This window comes from Dama dama, chromosome 16 (genome assembly GCF_033118175.1).
Source record: "Dama dama isolate Ldn47 chromosome 16, ASM3311817v1, whole genome shotgun sequence".
Taxonomy (NCBI): domain Eukaryota; kingdom Metazoa; phylum Chordata; class Mammalia; order Artiodactyla; family Cervidae; genus Dama; species Dama dama.
The window spans coordinates 7,030,552-7,052,174 of record NC_083696.1 but is presented as its reverse complement, the minus strand read 5'-3'; the positions used below and the strand labels follow the sequence as shown (position 1 = coordinate 7,052,174).

Below are 21,623 nucleotides of genomic sequence, written 5' to 3'. Positions count from 1 at the left end.
GAAGAGCCTAGAGATTGCTAATGCTTCTAGAGCCTCCGTGATGTATCCCACAAACCAGTGAGTGATGTAAAGGCAGGGAGGAGAGTTCGTTCATACCAGGAGGACAGAGAGAGTCAAAAGCTTGCTGTGTTTACCTCCCTGACATCTCTGGGGCCTGATCATCTCTTGACCAAGGGGTCAAGGTCGAATCCTTGGTATCAGTTGAAGGATTTGTGTCTTAGAGACCAGGAGCGAGAGCAGAATGACTGCCTGGGATTGAAGAGAGGTGGAGGTTGGGAAGGGAGAGGTTGGGAAGGCTGCTGAAGACACTGGTTGAAGAGAGAGGATGAGTAAGGAGCAGCCTGGGGTGATGATGGGAGAGCTTGAGTCCCCATGGGGTGAGCAGTGTAACCCCTCTGCTCGTTCCCCCACAAAATGTCCATTAAAGACTACACTACTCAATAAGACTTTGTGAAATTGGATTTGCCTTTTTAGAAGATACAAAACGTGGCTGGTTGAAAGCAGTGCACCTGCATAGAATCCGGTATCTTGGGGATCACACTTAGATATGTGACCCTCCTTTTGCCCAAGGGCAAGGCTCTTTTCTTCTCAGAGAGAGCCGGGTACCAACCCCTTCCATCAATGGCTGCTGAATGAGCAAATTCACATAAGGTCTGTAAAAGCGGGGGGCTTGTGAGTGTCCCCCCCCCCCACTTCCCCTGTAACCTTCCCCCACCTCCCCAGGAACATAGATGATTTTAACATCGGCTGGGGCTTCGGGCAAAGGTTCAGCTACATTTGTTTGTTCCTCTCTGATCTGCTTTGACTGTCCATGGTCAGGATCACAGCCAGCCCGAAACAAACACAACACTAAATAGGAAAGCAGGAGAATAAAATAACAGCAGTACATCCCTCTAAGCCCTGTCTGGTGCTGATCAAGTTGATGAGATAAGAGGAAATTGTGTTTAAGCAGTAAGAGGGCTCTGTTCATGTCGGAGACTCCTCTGACCGTGCATGCTGTAGATGCAGAGATAAGCCCCGGGCTCCAGCACTCCAGAGATGCACTCCACCACGCTCTGCTGGGGGACAGGCAGCTAAGAACACAAGGGGAAAGAATTCCAAAAGGATACATGTCGAATCGCTGGCCTGGATTTCAAATGCCATAGATAGTTTATGCGAAGTCTCGCACTGTTGTAAAATGTAACCCGATCCCCCTGGCGGATCTGCCGGAACTAAGTTGTTTTTGAGAAAAATAAATAAACTTGAAAAAGTCTGCCAGCCCATTAAATTGGCTATGTTTTACCCACAGCCTCCTCGGTATTAGGCTTCTAGGGATTTGAATAACTGAAGTCATCACCTAATTTCTGGCCGATGAGATGGATGATTCTTGGCACCTTCACTCTCCTTAGGAAGTTACCTGTGACATTCAGGAAACTAACACTGTGTTCCCAGGACCTGCTGACACCTTGGGGAAGGGGAAGGGCAACTTTGGCAGCAAACAAGTTTCAGTACTTTTCTGTTTTAAAGCGATGAAGCTCTCAAAGGAAACAACACAAGGCATCCTGATATATAAAACAGATGGATGAAGATGCTTTGGTTGAAACCGCGGAGCAGAAGCTAAACACATCTCCCCCCATACTGATGCCCAGATTGACACCTCCAAGCAACCCTAGGAATCCATAGGTGATGCCTTGAAAAGCCGTGACCTAATCCAACATTCAGATGCGAAAGAGAACCTGAGGTCCGAAGATGAGAGATAGCTAGTCCGCAATTACACATCAAATGTTGAGGGAGTCGGAACCAGGACCAGGTATCTTAACCCAGCTCACCATTGCAGGAACTCCCTGGGTGATGGTGTGATTCTCCAAAGTTGGTTAAGACACTTTTCTTCTTCTATTTGATATTTCAAGAATGAACTGAAGATGTTAGCTTTAAGGGGAACTGGGTGAAGCATATATGGAACTCTTGGTATTTCTTCCTTTGCAAGTTCCCTGTAAATATAAAATTGTTCCAAAACAAAGCATTTATTTTAAAAGAAAGCATTGCAGCTTGCAATTGTGGATTAGTGCGGCCATGTGTTTTAGCTTGACTTTGATTAGTGAATTTGATGTGCAACTTTCCATGCTATTTTTAATTCTTCTACCCTCATCTGTATGACTCCCTGGGTATAGTCTAACTTCGTTTGATTTTAATAAATAGAATCCTAATGTACTTATCCACTTATACCTCATTCTTTATTCATTCCATGAGATGCTTTTGCAATCTCTATATGTTGTCATCTATGAACTCACAAATAGGGCTTCTATTTTTCTTGGCCAGGGTCCATATTGAACCAGGTGTCAGATATTCTCAGGATCATCCCCACATTTGAATCTCATTCAGTCCTCTTAATATTCTTTTGCTTATGGAATCCTAACACGTGAATGTATCATCTTTACTTACCCCTTCTTCAACAGGGGAGCATATAAACTATCCCTGATCTTTTTTTTTGTTTGTTTGTTTGTAATTGAAGGGTAATTGATTTACAGTATTGTTTGTTTCTACCAGATATCAACATGAATCAGCTATAGGTTTACCCATGTCCCCTCCCACTTGAACGTCCTTCCCACCTCCCTCCCCATTCCACACCTGTAGGTTGTTACAGAGCCCTGTTTGAATCCCCTGAGTCATGCAGTAGTTTCCTTTTGGCTGGCTGTTCTCCATACGGTCACGTATGTTTCCGTGTTACCCTCCATACGTCCCACCCTCTCCTTCCTCCCTCCACAGCCACGTCCTTACGTCTGTTCTCTGCGTCTCCACTGCTGCTCTGCACGTAAGCTCATCAGCACCGTCTTTCTAGATTCCATATACATGCGTTCATATACAATATGTGTTTTTCTCTTCCTGGCTGACTTCACTCTATATAATAGGCTCTAGGTTCATCCACCTCATTAGGGCTGACTCAAATGCATCCCTTTTTATGGCTGAGTTACATTCCATTATGTATATGTACCACGGCTTCTTTATCCATTCATCTGTCGATGGACATCTAGGTGGCTTCCCTGTTCTAGCTGTTGTAAGTAGGGCTTCAGTGAACGTTGGAGTACATGTGTCTTTCAGTTTTCGTTTCCTCGGGGTATATGCCTAGTGGTGGAATTGCTGGGTCATATGGTGCTTTCCTTCCTAGTTTTTTAAGGACCCTCCATACTGTTCTCCATAGTGGCTGTTATCGATTTACATTCCCACCAACAGTCAGTGTGAAAGGGCTCCCTCTTCTCCACACCTTTTCTTAGCATTTATTGTTTGTAGAATTTTTGATGATGGCATATCCCTGATCTTTTGCTACTAAAGATATTGCTGGAATGGATAGTCTTGATTCTTATATATATATATATTTTTTTTTTCTTTCCTTTTTTTTTGTTTTACATGTGTATGTTTGTTTGTGTAATTGACATTAGATGATCTCACTTTTTTTTTTCATGGCTTATAAGACCTCAGAGTTCTCTAGGTTAGCCTTACTTCTTAGATGAGTCACCTAAGACCCACAGATGTGGAATGACAGGCCCGTTTTCTCAGAGAATGTTGAGAAAGGAGCCCCAATAGAGACGCAAGGGAAAACACTAATCTGGGATGACCTTTTGCAAAGAGTCTGACGTATCTCAAGAGTGTCGTAGCTGCTCTTCTCCTTTTCCATCCTAGTTCTTTTCTGGTCTGCAGCTGACAGTTACGTAGGCGTATGTGATCCCTTGATGAGTGCCTGTGCCCGTTGTCGCCCCAAGCTCCTCTCCCTGTCTGCCTTGTCTGATGTCTTGTACCAGAGTGTTTGACCAATTGCAGTTACTCAATAAATAGTATTGGAATGAATGACTGAACCAATGGGATGAAATGACATTAGGACAGGAAATTCCTCACTTTGAAGAATTCTACTGGTCTATACCTGCTTCGTGTTTCTTGGAGTGTCATTTGTTATGTCTGTCATTGAGAACAAGGGGCTGTGTGTATGTGTAGATACTCACACACACACCCAAATGGTGGAGCCGATATTCTTTGGCGAGGACAAACGCTGACACTGTTCTGGTCTGTGTCATTAACCTGGCTCTGAGCACAATTTACAGATTTGTCCTGAAGGGATGCTTGGTATTCAGAGTCTGTGAAAGTTTTAGGCCATCAGGCCTGCCTTTGCTGCCACTTTCCCCAAGTTCTGATTGTACCAGGCAGCTCATCATCCTGGGCTTCCGCTTTCCTCTGAGCCTTTACTTCTGTTCCTCCCATGGGCAATACCCTTCCATGTGCAGCCACCCTACTCTTCCAGACCCGACTCAAGTGTCAACTCCTCCAGGACCTGTCCCCACAAGAACTTCTCTGACATCTCTGCCACCCAAATGTGTTATCCCTCCTTTCCTGAATGGCACGGAAGGTTTTCTCATCTGTACTATTAGAATGTGGGCTCCTGGAATAGACTCTTGTCTGTTCATCACTGTTTCTTCCTGCGGTGTCAAGAACAGAATAGGTGGATAGTGAGGTGTTGTCGAGTTGAATTTATTTCAACCTCTAAAACCCTCTAAGGCATTTGTTTCCCTTGATTTCTTTATTTATTTTTTTTCCAGGTGTGTCGGACCAAGGTGATCGATCTCAGCGAAGGCATCTCCCAGCATGCCTGGTACCCTTGCACCATCAGCTACCCATATTCCCAGCTGGCTCAGACCACTTTCTGGGTCCGGGTAAGTCAAAGCTTTGAGAGCCTCAGACTGTCCAGCAGAGGCCCCCGGGGAAGCACTGTCTCCCTTGGCCCTTTCTCAGGATTGTTTTGTCTGCCCGCTGAGGGTGTTAATGGCAAGGACAGAGAACAAAACGGTTAGCAGCAGGATGCTTCCTGGAATGGAATCCCTTAATTGCTCATGGGATGCCTTTAGTCAGTCTTGTTTTGGCCGAGAGTTTAGATATCATTTAGATGTCGTTCTGTTAAATTGTCTGGCCTTGAAGTCTTCACTGAGCCCTACAGGGAGAAGGAACTGTCCTTTCCCTTCTAGTCCTCCACATGTGGTCATCTGTTGGGTGACACTCGTCATGTGCCGTGGTATTCTGTAGCTGTCCAGGGGCCCATCTGCCTGACGTGGACTGCGATTGTTTCAAGTGTTGGTAGTGTGTGTTACTCACCCACGTGGAACTCCGCCATCTACAGAAATGCAAAGGCACATCTTATTTACCTTTGTCTCCTTGATGGCTAGTGCAGAGGTTGGTCAGCATGGAGCAGTGATGAATAACAAGCCTCATTTCATGTGGTTTTAGTGTGTGCTGGACTCTTAGTATCTTGCAGGAGCCTGCCAGGCATCCTGTGATGCACCTGTTTACAGATCCATGACTTAGAGGGTAGGGAATTTAGGCTCAGAGTGGCTCAGTCATCACTGGGCATCACACAGCTTGAAAAGAATAGAGCCAAGATGAAAACAGTCTCTGACCTCAGAGGCCGTGCTCTTTGCTCTGAGGTTTCGCTGCCTCCCTGTTCCCACCATGGACCATGATAAGTAGTCCAGCTCCCGAAATGGAAGATTCTTCTCAAAACCCCTGCCCCGGGGCTGCCGCACCACCGCATGCCTAGCTGCATGGCTGAGCCTCCTGGGTCTCCTGCATTTCAGGCGTACTTTTCTCAACCAATGGTCGCTACCGCCGTCATCGTCCACCTGGTGACCGATGGGACCTACTATGGGGACCAAAAGCAGGAAACCATCAGCGTCCAGCTGCTTGATACCAAAGAACAGAGCCACGATCTAGGTGAGCGTTTGGCTTGCTCTTGCTACCTGGCTCCCCATCTGCCCGTGGGTGGTTTGTAAGGATTGGCTGAGAATGAGTTCTCGCCTCCTGTCGCCTCTTCTTGCTGCCCTATTTATTATCAGATTGTCTTCAGATCAGGATGAGTCTGTGTGCACACCTAGAGAGGCCCGAATCAGATGGGTATGGGGGGGTAAGAGATTCAGGTCAAAGTCCTCCTTTGACTGAACAAAGATGCTTTTCCATTGTATGTATCATCACCTGAGACCCAAAGAGACACATTGAGAGGCCCGGGTCACATGGCCAGAGCCAGCCAGCAAGCAGGGAAGCCAGGTTTTCAGAATCATCGTCCACTGCCCTTCACCCTGTAACCAGGAGCATCCGCCATAGCAAATGAGCTCTCACTTGAGATGTGGTGACCCGTGCCGAGCACAAGACCCCACACTCAGAAAGCCCCACCACCCACTCCCACACTGCCCAGACACCCTGCTCAGCCTACTCTGGAATTCCAGGCTGGCGCAGAAGTCCCGGCTTCAAAGCTGTGTCCCTACGATTCCACAGGGAGCTCGTTTCAAAGCCCCATAGGAAGCAAACTCGCCAGGGGTTACGTCAGGGTCAAGCCGCAGCTCAGGCAGTGGGGAGGGGTTTTGTTTTGTTTTTATGTTTACTTATTTGGTCAGTTTTCAAGGCAAGGGGGAAACGCATTAATAAGGAAGGGAAAGGAAACCCCTCTGGATTTGTCCAGATTCCTGGGAAATGTCCCTAAGCGAGAAGCAAATATTTTCATAGCTCTCCTGGCATCGCAAAGGGCTCTGTGGAGAGGTTTTCAGAGGAATGGAATGACTCGGGCTCTAGCAGAGATCTTTGGATCTTGCTATTTGATGCCCAAGTGTCCATCTTTCCCTCCCCATCGGCTCCCCTGTCCTGCATCCTCAGCACCCTGGCATTCCCCGTGGAGGCTCTGCGGCTCTATGCCAGTGGACCCCAGATACAGACCTGCTAGACTGGGAGCCTCATGACCGAGCAGAGCAGGACTCCCAGCGCTTGGTCAGGGTGATCTCACTTTTTAGAGGCCGACACTGAGGGTCAGGGGTTTGGTGGGTTCACATAGCAAGGAAGTGAGTATCTGTTGTCTGTGTCAATCGCTCAATCGTGTCCGATTCTTTACAACCCCATGGACTGTAACCCACCAGGTCTTCCTGTCCATGGGATTCCCCAGGCAAGAACACTGGAGTGGGTAGTCGTACCCTTCTCCAGGGGATCTTCCCAATCCAGGGATCAAACCCGGGTCTCCTGCATAGCAGGCAGGCTCTTTATCACTTGAGCTGTCAGAGAGACCTACTAAGCCAAGAGTTGAACTGATGTCCATCAGGCACCAAAGCCAGCTTTGCTTTTCCCAACGCCAACCTTCCCCATCATTCTCCTCCCTCTCCTTATGTACCTTTTCTCCCCGCCCCGCTCGCTCCCCACCGCTTTTCAAAGCCTGGGGACTTCTAGAAAGAACTGAGAGCTTCCGGGGGAAGCAGTTTGGATTCTCCTTGGACTCTGGATGGTACAGTGTTCTGTGTCCTCCTGGAAAGCCACCTCCTGCCACATTTCCGGGTCTCCTGTCTGCCAGATGGATGCAGAGGTCCTTCGCGCACAGGGCTGGTCCCAGGTTCCTAGCTTAAAAATGAGAGGAGGCTTTTTTTTTTTTTTACCCCAACAATGACCTACTTCTGTGAACTATTTCCCTCATCTTGATGCCTGCCTGAAAACTAGCAGCTCAGACCAGCCAAGCCCTCACGTGAGGTGGGAGGGAAGCCAGCGCCAGCGAGGCTTGGCCCAGGGGTGGCCCTTTGGGGGGAGGGAGGGGCCGTGGGCGCTAGGTGAAGGGAGAGCTTAGGGAGCAGCGAGGCGAGGGGATTGGAAAGATTTGGAGCCGAGAGAAAAAGGCAGACAAAGAAACTTTCAATCAAACTCAAAATCCCCACTGGCCACCCAATGGTGCTTTTGTGCAGTGACATGAAAGGGTCTGGGGGCTTCGGGAAGGGCCCGTTGGGGAGGGCGCGACTGGCCTTGAGTAATGAGCCCGGGCCCCCGGCCCTCTGTCTCCCTGACAGGCCTCCACGTTCTGAGCTGCCGGAACAATCCCCTGATTATCCCTGTGGTCCATGACCTCAGCCAGCCCTTCTACCACAGCCAGGCGGTACGCGTGAGCTTCAGTTCACCCCTGGTCGCCATCTCGGGGGTGGCCCTCCGCTCCTTCGACAACTTTGACCCCGTCACCCTGAGCAGCTGCCAGAGAGGGGAGACCTACAGCTCTGCGGAGCAGAGGTAAGGCACCCTGGGTCTGCGCGCCGGGGGGGACCCTGCAGCCGGGCAGCCGTGGGTGTTGCAGGAAAAGGTCTGTGCGTTTCTCCCTTCTCCATCGTCTGGCCTCTGGCCGGCTCTGCCCTGGGGCTGGGGAGGACCCCACGACTCTGAGTCCCAGGGGGTGCGGGCGGGCAGTAGAGATGTGGCTGTGGAAGGAGGACCTCTCTCACCCTGTTTGAGGTCCCAGCGCTGACGGCGACCTGCAGGGTGATCTTGGGAGCATCACTTTCTCTCTCTGGACCTCAGCATCCTCATTTGAATGAAGTGAGGGGTGGTGGATTAGCTGTCTTCCAGCTCTGAAATACTGGAACCTTCTGCGTCCTAAGTAGCACAGGCAAGAGGCATAACCCTCCTGGGAGACAGCCCCAGTGGTCCTGGTGTCTGTCTTTTAACCGCATGGCTCTGCGGTGCCTTTGATCTGTTATCTGTTAATATACCTAGTGTGGAGCTCGGAGAGGAGGGGGATGCTTCCTAGAAAAAATATGAGCTCTAGTGAATCTCAGTCGTCTCCTTTGGGGTAATATCTACCCGGCAGGGTGGTCGTGAGAATTGAATGGTGTGCCTCAGATGAACGTGCTCCTGCCAACTCCTAGGCACTGTGCAAAGATAATGTGTTGATAGAGAGTGTTTATCACCACTTGCTGATGCGATGCTGGTGCTTTTCTGTGCATAATTCCACATAAGCATCCTCGGAGCTCATCTAGCATATCTGCATTGTCCAAACTTCCATGTTACCCTCTGGGTTTTCAGAACGGGAAGGGCTGGTCCAGAGTCATACAGCATCTCTGACGTTTGTTTAAAGAGTTGGGGGTCTCAGAGGGCTCCCCCAAAGCAAGGCCCTCTGAAAGGCAGTCCCGCCCTGCCGTGTATACCTGGGAGCAGGAGAGAAAGGAGGAGTGGGGAGAGGGGACCCCAGCCTTTCCCACGCCCCTGCCACCAGAGGACACAAAAGGTGGTTGCAAAACCCACATTGTTTTGCACCCACTGTCTCTAGCTTCTGTTGTGCAAAGTCTGTCGCAATCCTTCAGAGGCAAAAGAGCTCCTTAAATATCATTCATTGTTGTATTTCACCCTGAGAGGGCTTTTTCATCCCTGCCTCTCCAGACTATAAAAATAAGTTAATTCTCAGAACCCAGGGAAACAATGTCGACGCAAAATGCAAATCCATCAGACCCTCTCGGCAACGCTTTCCCGTCCCTAACCAGCCACCAAGACCATCCCCAAGTTGAGCTGAGGCCAGCGCTGACTTCTTTGAATCCTTCATTAGCAGTTCCCGTGTCCCAAGTGAACAGTAAGAAGTGTTTAACCTTGAAAACAAGTCCATCAATAAGTGTCTGTTGAAGTCCTTTGACCTCTCGAGGAAACACACGGAACTGGGGCAGGACGTTGCCCTGTCTCTGGCTGGTGGTGGGATGGGGAGCCAGACCCCTCTCTTCTCTGGGCCTGTCTCCCCACGTGTGAAATGAGAGCAGTGAAGGTCTGTGTTCTCTGTGATTCTTTCCGCTTGGAACAGTCTGTGATTCCCAGGAGGTAGGAGCGGTGAGAGGGAAGAGGAGGGGACCCACGTTGATTTCATCATCGTATTTCATTATCACACCTGTCGGGTGAGGTATGGACAGAGTGAGTGAGCCAGGACCTTGCAGGGAGTGGGAGGTAAGATCTCGCTTTGTCCGCCCCTGAGAACCACACTCTGCTCCCCAGGACCAGGCTCATCCAGGAGAGAAGAGGACTTCCCAGGGCTCCTCCCTCGTGAGCTCTTCCCAGTGAGACTGAGTGGAGTGATGGAGGTGCGGCTCCCGGGGCCGGCTGGCTGGGCCCTGAGCTCCCTGGGTCTAAGATAGGCTGCTCCTCCTGAATGCCAGGCTGTGGGGTGGGAGTGGGGCGGGGAGTCGGGGAGGACCGCAGCTGCCCCTGGGGCGCTGAAGAGAGATTTACCCTAACAGACAGGACTGTGCAAACGTGCAAATGCCATTAAAACAAACAAACCAGGAGGAAAGAAAAGAAAAATAAGCAACAACTGTAAAAAGCCACGGGATGTTTTTCTTCATTCTCGAAACACCAAGGTAAATAGCATCCCTTTTTATAGCTCAGCTGCTCTAGTGGAAATGGCCCACTTGACTCTCAGCTGCTTCCCAGGTAGTGAAGTGTGGCCCCCACCCCCCCACAGTCCTTCCTCTCCCCACTCAGAGTCCCCCTCCCACCTGCTCCCCATGTATTCTCCGTCTGGCTTTCTCTCCTCCCTCCTGCCCCTCCGTCTCTTCCCCTCCCTCCTCTCTCACCCCCTGCTCCGTCCTCGCTTTCTGGTCAGCTGCCATGGGAGAAGCCTCAAGCACAGCAGCATCAGTCCAGGCGTGTGTGTTCTGACCCGGATTCAAGGGTCTCTGTCCCCATGCGGAACTTGGAGTAAATTCAGAGACCCAGGAAAACAGGATCTGGTTTCAAATGAGAGGTTCAGTTGTGGAATTCTAGCTGAGTTCCAGCTCTGCCACCAAGAAGGGGAAGGGGGAAAGACGGGGAGCGCTAGTGATGGTTGGACAGAAGATATGAGGCTTCTTCGGTGAGAAAAGGGGCCGTCAGGAATTGAGGCTTCAGGGGTTGGACACACACACACGCAGACACACGCGCCATTATCCAGCCTATAGTTCTAAACAGAGATTGAGCAATTTAGCATAACATTCAGGGGGCCATGGGTTTAGAAAATTAACTTCTTCCTTTCCCTCCTTCCTTCCCTCCCCCTCTTTCCTTCCTCCCTTCCTCCCCTCCCTCTCATGTTTTGCATTCTCTTCCTTTCTCTGCCTCAAACTCTTCCCACTTTCTCCGTGTCAGAGCATCCAGAAAGAGGCAGTTCTGATTGGCAGCTAGCCTTTAGAGGATCAACCTTCAGTTCAGTTCAGTTCAGTTGCTCAGTCGTGTCCAACTCTTTGCGACCCCATGGACTACAGCACTCCAGGCCTCCCTGTCCATCACCAACTCCCGGAGTCCACCCAAAGTCATGTCCACTGAGTCGGTGATGCCATTCAGCCATCTCTTCCTCTGTCGTCCCCTTCTCCTCCTGCCCTCAATCTTTCCCAGCATCAGGGTCTTTTCCAATGAGTCAGCTCTTTGCATCAGGTGGCCAAAGTATTGGAGTTTCAGCTTCAACATCAGTCCTTCCAACATCAGTCCCTAAAGGACTGATCTCATTTAGGATGGACTGGTTGGATCTCCTTGCAGTCCAAGGGACTCTCAAGAGTCTTCTCCAACACCACAGTTCAAAAGCATCAATTCTTCTGCAGTCAGCTTTCCTTCTAGTCCAACTCTCACATCCATACATGACCACTGGAGAAACCATAGCCTTGACTAGACGGACCTTTGTTGGCAAAGTAATGTCTCTGCTTTTTAATATGCTGTCTAGGTTGGTCATAACTTTCCTTCCAAGGGGACAATAAATTCTTCGTGTGACTAGACTTACTCCTTTGCAGCCAGAGTGAACTTAGTCTGATAGTAATTGGTAGTGGTGGCATCAGAGCGGGTGCCTACAGGCTGGAACCAAAAGACCCTGGAGTCTGTGCCCTGACTGGGGGCTCTCTAAGAATCTGTAAGATTGGGAGCCCAGAAGGAACCTTCTCACAGCCGGACGGCCCAGGCCTCAGGTCGCCGTCCCCAGGTTCACCCAGTGTCCCCACCCTCGAATGGATCAGCACCTCTCGGAACATCTGTTGGGAGTGGTGGCCTGGGGCATATGCCTGCAAATGGAACTTCTGTGCCTAAGCACACGCCCGTCTCACCTGTATGGATATGCGTGACTCTTCTCTAAGATGCTCTCCAAGCCACGCTCCAGCCCCAGCCTGCCTGTCAGAATCCCTGTTGTTCCATATCCTTGTCAAAACATGGGATTATCAAAGTCTACTTGTTCCTCTTCCAGCGGGCTCTGAAATCATACATTTCCATGGTTTTGTCCATACCCTGACTTGACCCCTGGAAGCTAGGAGGTGTGAAGAGATTCTTTGGTTCCTTACCCTCATTCAAGGATGGAAAACCTAAGGTCCAAGCCGGGAAAATGTTTCCCAAAGTCGCCCCAGTGGTTTAAGATGCAGAACCACACGGCATTGGAATCCAGGTCTCGGGACTTTCAGGGCAAAGCTTTCCCCTCCCTCTCCCCATCATCAGAGGTATCAAAACAGCTGTCCCAGAGGCCCCAGCAACTTGTGGTTTTTTTGGCCCTTGTTTGACATGTTTTTAAATTACTTGTAACAGTTAACTATCAGGAGAGTACAGAGTGAAGGCCAGAATCCTTTCCACTCAAACACATCACAAGATTTGGAACCTCAGACCCACTCAGATCCTGGGACTGGAGAGGCAGCTCTGGTCAGCAGGCGGCCTCCCACTGGCCACCCCGCGCTCAGCTCACCTGGCCGTTCAGATGGTTGGGCAGATGCTGTAGCTGCTGACCCTGCCTCCCAGTGCCGCACCCGCCACACCACCGGCTCGCTTCTAGAATTCCAGGGAAGAGGAGCCTGCTTGGATCGCTTCCTGCAGTAGCCTCGTTGCTGGGCAGAAAAGCGAGTCCTGCCTTGCTAGCTGACTCTTCCTCGGTCTCACTTCCCAAGTGATCCTGCAGCGCTCGTGCCGAGAGCATCTCCCCCTTCATTTTCCGGTGTTGCATGTGCTGTCCCCAGCCGCGCAGCTCAGAATGATCTATAAAGCGGCTGCCTGTTGACTGCCCCCGCCGCCCCGTGGCATAATTGCAGCGAAGTCACCGCAGGAGTTAAGCCGTGGGTCAGGGGGCAGCCAGGAGGGGGGCCCTCACCAGGCCTTTGACCTCTGGCCTCCTCTCTCCCAGTTGAGGGGTACACAGGTACCCCACGTTATGCACGATTGGGGGCCCTTTCAGTTGATTGTGGGGGTTGACAATTGGAGGACTGTCAGATCACTTAAGGATCTCCCTCTGTATGGAGCTTGAGTCTCTATGTAAATAACTTACATAGGTGTAGGAAGAAAAGACGATTCATAAACATCTGATCATCTTTGCATAGGGTGGGGAGGGTGCCGAGTGTCACTTTTGCCCAGGTGTGCGAATTTTATTGGTAAAATTACCTATGTCCCTTCCCCCATTGGGATCAACCGCTCTCCTCCCTTCTGAGAAGTGGCTGCTTTTTCTTTCTCCCCCTTCTTTTGTTATTTTATGACAGCCCGTCACTGGTGTGAAATCCCTCCCCCCTCCTTTTTTTTTTTGTTTTTAATGAAGGCAGACGCTTTTGTTTTGTTTTCCTTGTTTTGACTTTTGTTTTTGTGTTTCAGAAATGACAGAGCTGTGTCAGTGAGTTATTTGGGAGGGGCCGCTGGGGTGATGTTTATCATTTTGGGGCCATGTGTTCACACAGCCCTCTCCAGCTAACAGGACAGCGAAGGAAAGAGCAGGGACTTGGGGACAGAGACAGATCCACGCCGGAATCCTGTCCACGCCGAGTGCCTTTGGGCAAGTGATTTAAACTCACTTAGTTTAGTCTCCTCTTTTCACAAATGGGAATAATAACCCTACCTCGTGGAATTACAGTGAGGATGCAGATAAGATGATGTCGGTGAAACACAACTGCCAATACCTGGGGCGAACTGCTTCCTCATCCCCTTTCCTTCCTGTCCCCCAGCCTGTAAGCCAGGTGCAGATGAGTGTCCTGAAAATGTAGGGAGGCCACGTTCCCTCAGATACGCTCCAGAGGACCCTAGTCCCAAGAAACATGCCACGGGGAAAGGCTCTCAGAGCTCGGGAAGTTATGTGTGCGTTAGTCCCTTCTGGAAAGCCAGCATGTGCATTAGAATTCAAGGTTCTGAGAAGTCCTGCCACGGAGAAAGGTGACTGGTCATCGGCTCTCCCCGTTTGAACACTTTTTTGGCCAGGCAGCCCATGTGAATAGGGGTGTTTTCCCTCTGTAGTAGGAGGAACCAGAGGAGAGGGACCCCCTTCTCACAGCACATCATCGTTTCCGTAGCATTTCCCCTGCGCTGGCCTTTCTGTTCTGCAGACACGCCGCGCTCCAGCCTGTCCTGGGCCTTTGTGCATGCTCTTCCCGCTGCCTGGGATTCTCTCTGCTCCAAACCTTCACGTGGCTGATCCCCTTCATTTCATCTGCGTCTTAGTTCAGGTGTCCCCGAGGAGGCTTCCCTGACCCCTCTGTGCGGAGTGCCCCGCCCTCCCCTCTCCCAGGTGTCACCCTCTATAGTTTCACCTGGGGTTAGCGCCCCTCCTGTATGCGCTTTACTGTCTGAAACAAGCTTGTTTATGACTCGTCTTTGGCACACGCCCTCCCTCCTCAGATCCACAGTGTTTGCGGCAGTGTCTGCCGTGTGGTGAGAGCCCCAGGCAAGTGTGTTGAGTAGATGAGTCAGTGGCTGACCCGTCACCTTGTTTTGACAATCTTGAGAGAGGGATCATTTTGTGGCCTCCACTCAGCAGAGGAGGAAACTGAGGCTCAGGTCATTACCTGACTTTCCAAGATCAAACAACTGATAAATTGTGAGCCTGGGCCAGAGCCCAGATCTGCCCACCTGCTAAGCCATAGGTCCTTTCCGTTCGAGGAAATCAAGTTTTTTAGTTTCTCCTTTTCCTGTGAAGAAGAACCTTAATGTGCACAAGAGGGAGAGCACTTTTTTTTTTTTTTTTTTTAAACCTTAATAGTCTCACAGCCCAGAGAAGCCCAGAGCCCTTGTCTTTCAAAAAGGGTCCCCAGAGGCTCCCCCCGGTCCGTCATCAGATGGGAGACCAGGGGCCTCCTGGGTGTGCAGAGCGAGAATGGTCAAACTGTAAGGCAAAGGTCAGAAGACCCACTTGGAGGCTGGTGGCTTACAGACTTAAAATCTGTTTAAATTGGAACCATGTGGCTCTTTCCCCCAGCGCTTGCACAACGTGAACAGATGCATTGTTTGGTGTCAAAGACCTCGTGTTGACTCCAAAGCTACAGTCTTCCGGGTGGCGCAGGGCAGAGGCTGTCAGAGCAGAGAAAAGGGCAAGGCATCAGAAAGTCTCGGCGAGTGTCGCTTCATCTCAGCTCATCCTGCGTTTGTGAAGGGGAGGCGGGTGTGTGAAAGCTACGAAGCATACATCAGTGTGGGTGTGAGACCGGAACTGAACACTTGCCTTGTCCCAGTGCTTTAAAAAGTTGAGTTTGTTTGTGCCAAGTGCTGGAGATGCTTGCTCCTCACATCCCCACTGTTATCCCACTCTAATTCTCACCATACTTTTCAGCAGGGGATACAGAGTGGGGGGTGAGTAACCCTGTTCCTATAAAACCCTCAGTGTGGGGTTTTATCCTGAAACCAGCACCAAGCAAAACGTTGAGAACTTCTTAAGTTGGCTTGACCCCCACACCGCTCCGCGTGTGCTAGATAGAAACAGGAAAACAAACACTTTGAGGCTCTGAATGGCAACCCCAGCTGTCTGTATATCGTACGCCAGGAGTTGGGGTAGACAGGGCCAGAGGGGCAACATTCGAGAGAACTGCCTCCTAGAATCCTTCAAATTCAATATCCCGATGTTTGCAGAGCGCGTAAGAGTTGTTGCAAGACACTGCCACCGTTTGTTCCTTGCTAGTTAGGAAATGTCTATTTCACCCAAGGCATTTTCATTGGCAGTGTGAAGTACATCGAAATGAAACGGGCATTATCTCTACCCTCAGGGAAGTTCTAGTCCAGGTGTGGCGTGAGGTTAATAATGAGGACTTTGGAGTCACACATCTGGATGGGAACTTAAACAAGTAACTCGATCTCGCAGCTCCCCGACTTTCCAACAGTAAAATGAGTAACGCTTAGCTCATAGGGTCGCCGTGAGGATGGGTGAGCGCATGTATGTAAGCATTCGGTGAATGGTCGCTAATGTTATTAAGCATCTGCGTGACGGTAATATGAGGGGAAAGATCATCTAAGCATGGGGGTTTTATGTTGTTTCCGTTTCCTGAAGGGTTAGCACGCATTCCGGCACACGGTAGGCACCCCAGACCTGTGCTTTCAGCCCATGAAAAAAGAGGCCAGGGCGTGAGAGAAGGGAGGGCCCGGTGCTGCAGGAAGCTTGCCTGGCGACAGGAGCAAGCTTCCTGTAGACTCCTTCATGGCGCTCAGACAGGAACAAGTAAATTCCAGTTGGCAGGAAGGTGGCAACTACAGTAAGATGCATGGCGTGATCTCTGCACCGCTTTATCAGCCATTCTGAAGTCACTGTACAGTTTATAAAAGACTTCTGCCTTCAGGACCTCAGTTGAATCTCACGGAGCTATGGGTTAGCCGAATCTGAGAGTATGCTGAAACTCAGAGAGGTGATGGACCTTGCCCAAAGTTAGACAGCTTCTAGGTAATAACAGCATAGATTTATCCATACCTTCGTGCCCTTATGTATAGGAATTCCACTCCATGCTTTTGCTCAACTATCTGATTTAATTCTCACAATGACCCCCAGAAGTGAGTGCTGTCATAAGATATGAAAAGGCTTTCATTCAGCTCAGTGCCTGGCGGATAAGAGACTCAATGAACGCTTGCTGTAATCATAATAATTCCCATTTTGCAGATGGAAAAACCAAGGTTCTACAGCATTTACAGATTCGTAATTTGTAAGGTTTATAAGATGTGGGATTTGAGCCCCGGGTTGTCTGTTTCCATAAACTGTTCTTCATGATAAACCTTGGCCGCTGCGCCTCCGGAGTCTTATCCACTCTGCGTGTCTCCTGTGTCAGCCTCCTGAGGTTCAGAGTGGGAGCCCGTCAGCCTTTGTCTTCCTGCTGGAGTGCATCGGTCCTGCAGGAAAGCACCTCTCACCCTCTTCTTCCCTTTCTCCTCAGCTGTGTGCACTTCGCATGCGAGGCCGCGGACTGCCCAAAGCTGGCTGTGGAGAACGCTTGGCTCAACTGCTCTGGCGCTGACGGCCACCACGGCGCCCAGTGCACCGTGCGCTGTCGGACCGGCTATGTGCTCCAGATTCAGCGGGACGACGAGCTGATCAAAAGCCAGGTGTGTGTGGGTGCCGGGCGCAGAGTCCCTCTCCAGCCCACAAAAAGGCTGAGCAGGTGTTGAACCTGTTCTCTGCTGAATCCTCAGCATTTGAAGCACTGCTGCGACATAGTCGATGCCCAATAAAGAGGTGTGGGTTGAATGAAAGACTGCCTCAATCTGGGATTTCTGAGACCATGGTTCCTGTGCAGAGTAGTGATTCACATCACAGGTACCAGCATCGCCAGTGTAGGCTGAAAATCTGGAAAACCATGGGCTGAGCGTGACTTTTGGACTGAAACCCTCACAGTCAGAGCCCTGCTACAGTTGAGTGGGCTGGTTTCAGAAGAGGTGAGCCCCCTGTCAATGCGATACTCATTCATTCATTCAGACATGTGTGCCCTGGGAACCAGATGCTGTGATGACTTATTGTGTGTGTGTAAGTCGCTCAGTCGTGTCCAACTTGCTGCGACTCCATGGACTGCAGCCCGCCAGGCTCCTCTGTCCATGGGGATTCTCCAAGCAAAAATACTGGAGTGGGTTGCCAAGCCCTCCTCCAGGGGATCTTCCCAACCCAGGGATCGAACCCAGGTCTCCCGCATTGCAGGCAGATTCTTCACTGTCTGAGTCACCGGGTATACTGTACTAGGTGCTAGAGAAAGAAGTCACCAAGATGAACCTAGTTCCTCCTCTTAAGGAGCTTGGTGACTAGTGACCGGGAGCAGACGATGAGTGAGTAATGGCCGTACCATGTGATGAACATTGGGAAGGGAAGTGCGGGGTGTTGTGGAAGCACAGGGGCAGTCAAGGAAAGCTCCCTGGAAGAGGTAATATGAAAACCGAGAACTGGAGAGATAGGCAGAGGGCCGCGCATTCCAGTGAGGGAGGGAGGCAGGCTCTGGGCGTGGACAGGAATCTGTGGATGCCCACTGGTGAGAAGGAGGGTACCGCAGACAGACGTTTGTTTTACTGATCTTACCCCAGGCAGTGAGGCTGGAGGGGCAAGCAAGGTGGGCTGATGTAAGGCCCTGTTAGCTTGGTCAGGGAGTGGGAGGGTCCTCTTCAGGGCAGCAGGGAGCTGTTGAAGGAAGTGACGTGGCCAGATCGTGGGTGAGGAAGGTCCTTCCAGCGGCCCACATGGGTGTGGCTTGGAGTCCAGCCACGGTGGTTGGGGGCCTTGGGAAGAGGGCTGAGTCCTGCACAAGGATAGTGGCTTCAGGTTGACTTAGATGTGGTGTAGTGGTGCTTTCAGCCAACATGCCTGTGGGGTCTCAGGTGGGTGTGAGGAGGAGCAGGGAATTAAGCCCTGAGACTTGGGGATTCCACGTGCAGCCTCTTGTGTGACCCCACCAGCAGACTCCCCCTTCATGCTCCGGGTGCTGGGAATGCCTGTTTGCACAGAGCTTCTGGGCATGCAAAGAGCCCCACTGAGGCGCCCCGGGGCCCAGTTGGTTAGACACCTGCTTCCGTGTGTCAGACACAGCAGGTCTGGACTCCTGTGAAAACAATTAAGCTGGCTTTGGCAGTGAGGGACCTTTCATTCCTTTGATGGGCGCTGAAGAGGGGAACAGTGTCCCATGCTTTTGAAATCCCATCTCAACATTTGGCACCCCTGGTCGCCTGGGATGTGGCGGCTTCTTCCTTGAATGGAGACCCCCCCCAGGCTGGGCTGCCGCGGACCGACCCTGCCTTGTCCCTGCAGCCTGGGCTTGTCCTTCTACCCCCAGCCATGCTGTCTTCTAATTTGTGTTGAGTCCCTGTCAACCCTTTCGTTTGCCTAGCCTCCTTCCCTCTTCATGTCCGCCTCTCCCAGCTATTGAAGCGTCGTCATGTGTTGGAGCAGGGAGTGGCTCTTAGAGCAACGCTTGACTTCGATGCCAGTGAGGAAAGGGACTTGCCCACGATCTCACAGCACCCAGAACCAAATCCCATTCTCCCATCCCCCCCAGGGTGATGCCCACTCTGTGCCAAGCACAATCTCCCCCGCTCCCCCAGGGCCAGGAAAAGATCCGAAGGTTAAAATCCAGCATCCCACTCTTGTGCTGTGTTTCAGCGGCTATTTCATGAAAAGCAGTCCTCTGGCCCTGAGAAGTCTGAGCCTTAAGATTTGCAGCAATGCAATGGAAATAACTATCTGGGAGACTCTCCAGACAGCCATGCAGAGCCATGTCTTTGGGCTCAATTCCCACTTAGCCTTTGTCCAGCGATGAAACTTGGAGCTAGTCACTTAATGTCTCTGAGCCTCAGTTTCGGCAGCTGTAAAGTGGGAACTGAAGTACCTCCTTCAAACAGTTGCTGGGATCCCGGAAAGGGAGCTCAATGTGGAGCATGGATCTCCGGGTGCCGTAGCCCAGGGGAGAAGGGTTTTCCCCACGGGTTGGGTTTCAGCCCGCCACATCTCACGGTGCCCGCCTCCGTCTTCCAGACAGGACCCAGCGTCACGGTGACCTGTACGGAGGGCAAGTGGAACAAGCAGGTGGCGTGCGAGCCAGTGGACTGCGGCGTCCCAGATCAGCACCACGTCTACGCCGCCTCGTTCTCCTGCCTCGAGGGCACCACCTTCGGCAGCAAGTGTTCCTTCCAGTGCCGCCACCCGGCGCAGCTGAAAGGTAGGAGACCCAGCGGCCGCCTCCAGGGCCCCCCGCGGGGACTCAACAGCGGGGCTTGGGCAGGGTCTTGTCTCTGCTTCTGATCCCTGCTGCCTGTTCTATGCAGACTGCCTTGTTGTGCAGCTGGGGAGAGAGTTGAGTTGGACAAGCATGGTGTCTCTGCTGCTGCTGCTGCTGCTGCTGCTGAGTCACTTCAGTCATGTCTGACTCTGTGCGACCCCAGAGACGGCAGCCCATCAGGCTCCCCTGTCCCTGGGATTCTCCAGGCAAGAACACTGGAGTGGGTTGCCATTTCCTTCTCCAGTGCATGAAAGTGAAAAGTGAAAGTGAAGTCGCTCAGTCGTGTCCGACTCTTAGCGACCCCATGGACTGCAGCCCATGAGGCTCCTCCGTCCGTGGGATTTTCCAGGCAAGAGGACCGGAGTGGGGTGCCATTGCCATCTCCGATGGTGTCTCTAAGATCTTCCAAATCTGGCAAAAGACGAAAGAGAAAAGCAGGAAGGGAGGAAAAGTAGAAGGAAAGAGAAGATTCTAAGAAAATAGCATCTGGAACTGATGTGACTAGTTCATTGGGTGGGGTGAGGGTCCAGTAAGTCTAAGAGGAAAGTGTTATTATTATTTTAATTTTCACGGAGGAGAAACTCAAGGTTCAGAGTTGAAAGAACTTGTCCAAGCCCATGCTGTTACTGGGGGGGCGCCACCACGGGGCCCAGGTCTGTCTTTCTCCAAAGCCCACTGCTGCCCTTCAGGAAGGGCTAGTTCCAAGGGGAGTCACTCTAGGAGGGAAGAGCTAATGGGCGTCTCTTGGGCTAGGTGCTGGAACATTCAGGTGAGAAGACGTAGTCTGGCAAACTGGAGGAGAGGACCCATGTTGGAAATGAGTGAGAGGCTGACCTGGGCGACCTAGACTCTCCAAGGCTCTTTGACCTAGGCAGGGGTAACTGATTACTGGAAGGGTGATGAAACTGAGGTCCAGTGATAGGAAGGCGGGAACTTGCACAGAATCACAGAGCAAGTTAGCAGCAGCATCAGAATAACTCTCTTGGCTTCTGGTTGAGTGTTAGGTTTGGGCATTATACCCAGTTTTCGGAGGTAGCAGGACTTTCCTTTGCTTGGCTTATCAGAGGAAACATTGTCCCTTCATCAGATAACCAAAATGATAACTCACTAAGCATGGGTCCTACCTTGGGATCCATCATGGGAATGAGCAGATTTCTGTGTATTGTGTGGGGGTTTGGAGGGAGGTCTGTAAATTCCTTTCAACTTAGATGTCATATTGGAGAAGGAAATGGCAACCCACTCCAGTATTCTTGCCTGGAGAATCCCATGGATGGAGGAGCCTGGTAGGCTACAGTCTATGGGGTCACAAAGAGTCGCACATGAGTGAGCAACTTCACTTTCACTTAGATGTCATATTACAAATTCATGAGTTCCAGGCATTTGGATGATTGGAGAGGGTTGATAGTGTCTCCAAGTTTTCAAAAAGACATAGAACTTTGAAAGATTACTACACATAGTAAGACTCAATAAAGTGTATAGACTGGGCAACTGAATGAGTTGATGAAAGTAAAACCACAGGAAATGTTTCTTTTAAGAAATGAATGAAGGACCCAGCTATCTCACTAAACTGCCCCCAAAGAGAAGCAGAAAACACTTCTGGGATACATCCTTTCCTATTGTTCAGTTGCTCAGTCATGCCTGACTCTTTGCAACCCCATGAACTGCAACACACCAGTCTTCCCTGCCCTTCACCATCTCCTGGAGTTTGCTCAGACATCCATTGAGTTGGTGATACTATCCAACCATCTCATCCTGTCTCCCTCTTCTTCTCTTGCCCTCAATCTTTCCCAGCACCAATGTCTTTTCCAATGAGTCAGCTCTTTGCATTAAGTAACCAAAGTCCCCTCATATTTTTAGCCAAGAAGATTTGAGTGTAAAAGTTATAGACATTTTATTTGAGCTGCCCTAGAGATTGAGATC

At 50.8% G+C, this 21,623-nt stretch overlaps 1 protein-coding gene across 1 annotated transcript in view; it reads left to right on the top strand.

Moving 5' to 3' along the window:
- The window catches only part of PAPPA (pappalysin 1), a 258,399-nt gene that overhangs the window by 174,547 nt on the left and 62,229 nt on the right, over positions 1-21,623 (top strand). Inside the window, exons 11-15 of the mRNA XM_061163313.1 lie at positions 4,566-4,679; positions 5,595-5,730; positions 7,830-8,043; positions 16,887-17,055; positions 19,460-19,643. Coding sequence (XP_061019296.1) covers positions 4,566-4,679; positions 5,595-5,730; positions 7,830-8,043; positions 16,887-17,055; positions 19,460-19,643 — 817 coding nt within the window. The remainder of the gene's footprint in view (positions 1-4,565; positions 4,680-5,594; positions 5,731-7,829; positions 8,044-16,886; positions 17,056-19,459; positions 19,644-21,623) is intronic.